Source organism: Glossina fuscipes, unplaced genomic scaffold (genome assembly GCF_014805625.2).
Source record: "Glossina fuscipes isolate IAEA_lab_2018 unplaced genomic scaffold, Yale_Gfus_2 0, whole genome shotgun sequence".
Taxonomy (NCBI): domain Eukaryota; kingdom Metazoa; phylum Arthropoda; class Insecta; order Diptera; family Glossinidae; genus Glossina; species Glossina fuscipes.
In genome coordinates this window covers 30,681,370-30,686,383 of record NW_023998414.1, presented here as the reverse complement: position 1 = coordinate 30,686,383, position 5,014 = coordinate 30,681,370, and the positions used below count along the sequence as shown (strand labels likewise).

Sequence of the window (5,014 nt, the reverse complement as noted above, 5' to 3'; positions counted from 1 at the left end):
TTTATATAATTTATTACAATAAAGCAAAATCACAAAAATTTACACAAACGTTCAATTTTCATTGATTAATTTTTATTTATTTTTTTTTAAATTCAATTTTTCTTATATTTCATATTTAAAGAATATAAAAAAAAAAAAAAAAAAAAAAATTTCCTCTCATTTTTTCAAATTTATTATGAAAAAACAGTACCTCGGCGATGAGTTTATTATATGAATGCATTAATACGGTGATTGCGGTATTAATAAGCATTAGCAGTGGTATGCCAAACCATAGTGCCTCTATACAACTTTGTGTACAAAAGCTACGTATTCTGATTGAGGATTCCGATCAGAACTGTAAGTTCTTCTTATATTCTTATATTCTGCTTATACTGTTTGCTTATATGAATTTGTTTTTTTTTTTTTTTTTTTTTTAGTAAAATATTTGGGTCTTTTGGCCATGTCAAAAATCTTGAAAACGCATCCGAAAAGTGTGCAGGCCCACAAGGACTTAATATTGGCTTGTTTGGATGATAAAGACGAGTCGATACGTTTACGTGCTTTAGACTTACTATACGGCATGGTCTCTAAAAAGAATCTCATGGAAATTGTTAAGCGTCTATTGGGTCATATGGAGCGTGCGGAAGGTTCCGCTTATCGCGATGAATTATTATATAAAGTGATTGAAATATGCTCCCAAAGTTCATATTTATTTGTTACGAATTTTGAATGGTATTTAACGGTATTAGTGGAACTAATACAATTGGAAGCTGGTTCCAAGCATGGTAACTTATTATTATGCATTAATTATTTATTTTTATTTTTTTTATTTCATTTTTTTAAGGACGTATAATTGCTGAGCAATTATTAGATGTCGCCATTCGAGTGCCTATAGTACGACAATTTGCCGTCAATGAAATGGCCAACCTTTTGGACACATTTATTGTTTCATCGCAAAGTAACTCAATGTATGAAGTACTTTATGCGGCCGCCTGGATAGTGGGAGAATTTTCAAAGTATTTAACTCCTAATAAGAGGCTGTAGAGAAATAATTCGTTATAACTTTTAAATTTTTATGTCCATCAGTGAATTGGAGAATGTCGAGCCCACTTTAAATGTATTATTGAAGCCACGTCAAGTTCCTGGCCATATACAGGGTGTTTTCGTGCAAAATGTCATGAAATTATTTACCCGCTTAGCCACCACTTACATGGAAAATGGGGACGTCAATGGTTTGATCACAGTAAGTAAAAAAAAAAAATCATTGCATATATATGCATATCATAAGAAAATTTCTTGGAAATCGTCGTTCATTCCTCCTTTCTGCTCGATTTCAAATGTCAACTTTCCGCAAATATTAGATTCTACCATTATATAATAGGTGTACAAATATATTTATTACAAAGCCTAGTAATCGATATATGTGCCCATCATTGTCTATAGTTTTTTTCCATTTACTTATGGATGCCCCCGCGGCGAAAACTAGTGGTTTTAGAGGCGAAATAATCATTGACCCATTTCTCCGCCCATCTTCGACTTCGATTAAACGTTAATCTGCTCAATATGACCGCATCGGCCTGGATAAGTGAGAATGGGAAGTGGTTAGATCTGGAGTATACCGTACAGAGTGAGGTAAAAGTTTCTAGCCAAAGTTCAAAATTCCTTCTTGAGTTGCTTTTGATGGCGACGCACGGACGGGCGGATATCAATTTTCATCATTTTCAGGATTTTATAATTTTATGCCCAAAATCTCGTAAACTGCTTTTTAACTCTTTTTTTTTAAAGCTTAATGCATTTTCATTCAATCGTCTTCGCAACTTTAGCTGCATTTTTTTCCAAATTAATTCAGTTAAAAGCACAGAAAGCACAGAAAGCACATCAGACCCGCAAATGATATCGCTCTCCTTAAACTTTAATCCACACTAAACGTTTGCGCTTGCAAACAACTCAAAACTTACCTCATTCCAAACATTAATATGTAAATTATTTACGGCTCATATTTCGAGAAAATTGAACGCGTCATATACGTTTTATGAAGTAATTGATTTCTATACCTAATAAGTTCAACAATAGGTTTTTTTTGATTTAAAGTCAAATGTTACTAAGTAAGTTTTATGATGTTCCTTAAAGCTGTTGTTCAAGTCAGTCACTGTAAAGAACTATCATTGCAAATATGTTACTCTTATGCATTTGAAAGCCTTTTTGAATCATTGTTATATCCCCCTGCGACATACACAGGTTTTAGTAACATTTCACAACAGGCACTAAGAGAATTGGCTTCTTTTTTTTTTCGAAGAACAAGTATTATATCTTATGCACTTCAAGTTGGGTTGTATGTGTGAATCGAATTGAATTTACTTTACAAATGTTAAAAGTAAGCATTATATCTATGAAAATGTTAGTTAGTTCAAGGATAGAAGAGCGAGTGTAACCGTAGCTGGCCTAGGCTGGCAGAGGCATAGATAGAGCATAGATGAGATTTGCATATAACATTTACTGCGCAACTATCATCAGTTTTCCAATTATAGAAAGCGTTTTCATCTTTTTTTTTTTTTTTTTTTTTTTTTTTTTTTTTAACTTAAGTAAAACTCATCTATTTAATAATATGCCGTCATAACGTATGTAATAAATGTTCTTGTTTATAGCTTTGTGATCAAGTGTTAGAAAAATTGCAAAGTTTTAATAGTTCCAATGATATCGAAGTACAAGAACGTGCCCATTCTGCTTGCATACTTTTGGAAATGTTACGGGCACAATTTGATGCATCATCATCATCATCTTCGAATTATACTTGCGTAGAGATTATTGATTCTGAAGGTGCCGCGGAAGCCAAACAATTGAATCATATTTCAACGATGGCTATTGAGATTGTGCAAGAGATGGCTCTTCTATTCGCTGGCGAACTTATACCTGTTGCTCCCAAAGCGCAGCGTAAAGTTCCTTTACCTGATGGTTTAGATTTGGATGAATGGATCAATCCACCGCCAGAAGATGAGAGCAGCAGTTCATCGCAGGACGAGAAGGAGGAGCTTTTTGTCAGTTCTCTCGCTGCTTATGAAGAGGAAGAAACGAAACGAAGAAAAAGCGAAGAAATGTCGCCCGAACAAATCGAACGGCAGCGCATGCAACGTTTAATTGAACAATCGAATAATCCGCATTATTTAAAATCATTTCCCTCAATGCCAGAAGTGGGTCAAAATGCGAGACCCGCAAGTAGTAATAACTCCCAGCATAACGCCGATCAATACGATAATTTAGATGATATACCTATAACAGAACTATCTTTAGATATTCCCCTTAAAGTGGGAGGTAAGTAGATATATATATATATATATAGTATTGCTTGCTCGCTGACGAAGTAATTTATGAATGAAATCAACATTTTAGCGACTAAACGTTCGGATCAATACTTAATGCAGGAGAAAGCTAATGCAAAGGAAAAGAAAAAGCATAAGAAGTCAAAAAAAAGTAAAAAATCAAAAACTAAAACTAATCACAATTCCAGTACGGAATCCGAAGAGGGTAAATATAATGGTTTCTTTCCTAGTGAGACTTTTAAAAAAATATCTTAAGTTTGATAATTTGTAGAACCAACACCGTTACATGTAGTTAATACCACTCTAGATATGCCCGAAGGTGTAGCTCTCTCAGACGGTGAAGAAAAAGATAAGCAATTTGATCCAGATGATCCTCACAGAGCTTTGGACATTGAATTGGACATGTAAGCTAATCATTTATGTACATCTAAATGACTTAAATAATTTAAAACAAACATGCCATCTCATAATTGCAGACCTGATTTAGAACTTCCGAAATATCGTTCTTCAAAATCGCAAAAGAAATATAACCCTGATGCCTTGGAAAATGTCCCAAAAAGCCAAACTTCAATGGATTCTGCGCATAAAAAGGAAAAGAAAAAAAACAAAGACAAAGAGAGTGAGAGGGAGAGGGAGAGAGTGAAAGAGAAAGAGAAACATAGAAAATCAAGCTCTAAAAAACTACAAATAACTGAGGAAATAAATGATAGTGCTAATCTTTTGGGCATCTCTTTGGAAGAATTGCAAATTCCAAGTGACAGTACCGTTATTGAAAATGAAGAAACCGTACGGCAAGCAAAAGCAAAATTACACAAGAAGTCGCACAAGTCTAATAAGGATTTGAAAGACGTGGATGTGGTAACTAGCACTAAAAAGAAAAAGAGCAAAACAACCGAAAAACATGACAATCGTCATCACAGAGATAAGAAAAAATCTCATAAATCGTCTAATCAAGATTATGAAGAAGCTGTGGGTATATCTACACCCAGTAAAGAAATATTTTAAGAGAATTTTTAATATTCTTTTTAATTCTTCTACGATTTTTTTTTTTTTTTTTTTTTTTTTTTTTTTGTTTTTTTTTTTGTTTTCTTTTTCTTATTATAATACTTAAAATAAAATTAGAGATAAAAATTGAAGAACTCTACGTTATAAAATGTCCAAGAAAGAAGATATAGTCGAAATGGAGACGCATTATAAATATGACCTAAACATATTAGACTTAATACCATTATGCAAGGTAATTATTAAAATTCGAATAAAAAATTTTAGGTGCTTCATTCCCGCTGCTGCCTAGAATAAATAAAAAAAAACTTTATGAATTTGGTCTTTCCGAGTCCGGAGCTCTAGATTCAATGCAAATAGACTATCCAAACAAAAGACTGTGCTTTAGGTACAATAACCTCAACTTATTCATGTAAATTAGATTTTTACTAAAGCGTATGGTAGGTCTCTGAAGGTCATACACACTTTCGATGTACCAGCTAGCTTTCATCATTTAAAAATTTTCTTTCCATTATAGTAACAGTTGAAAATGATTCAAACGATATCAAAATTTAACACTTGTAACATCCAGTCTACGAACTTGAAAGTCGAATGGTGGCAATTTCTATTCATAAAAACACATTTTTCTATTCTGTTTTATTATTTTATTCTATTTATAACAACAACTCGCTCTCTCTCTCTCTCTCTCTCTCTCTCTCTCTCTCTCTCTCTCTCTC

The 5,014-nt window shown here is 33.1% G+C and overlaps 1 protein-coding gene across 2 annotated transcripts in view; it reads left to right on the top strand.

Moving 5' to 3' along the window:
* The window catches only part of LOC119635569 (AP-3 complex subunit delta), a 17,752-nt gene extending 13,392 nt beyond the window's left edge, over window positions 1–4,360 (top strand). For both annotated transcript variants that reach the window (XM_038030435.1, XM_038030444.1), the window contains exons 8-15: window positions 188–336; window positions 417–764; window positions 824–995; window positions 1,066–1,222; window positions 2,625–3,288; window positions 3,367–3,501; window positions 3,568–3,700; window positions 3,773–4,360. In XM_038030435.1, the coding sequence (XP_037886363.1) occupies window positions 188–336; window positions 417–764; window positions 824–995; window positions 1,066–1,222; window positions 2,625–3,288; window positions 3,367–3,501; window positions 3,568–3,700; window positions 3,773–4,301 (2,287 nt within the window). In that variant the 3' untranslated portion in view covers window positions 4,302–4,360. The remainder of the gene's footprint in view (window positions 1–187; window positions 337–416; window positions 765–823; window positions 996–1,065; window positions 1,223–2,624; window positions 3,289–3,366; window positions 3,502–3,567; window positions 3,701–3,772) is intronic.
* Window positions 4,361–5,014: the final 654 nt, after the last annotated feature.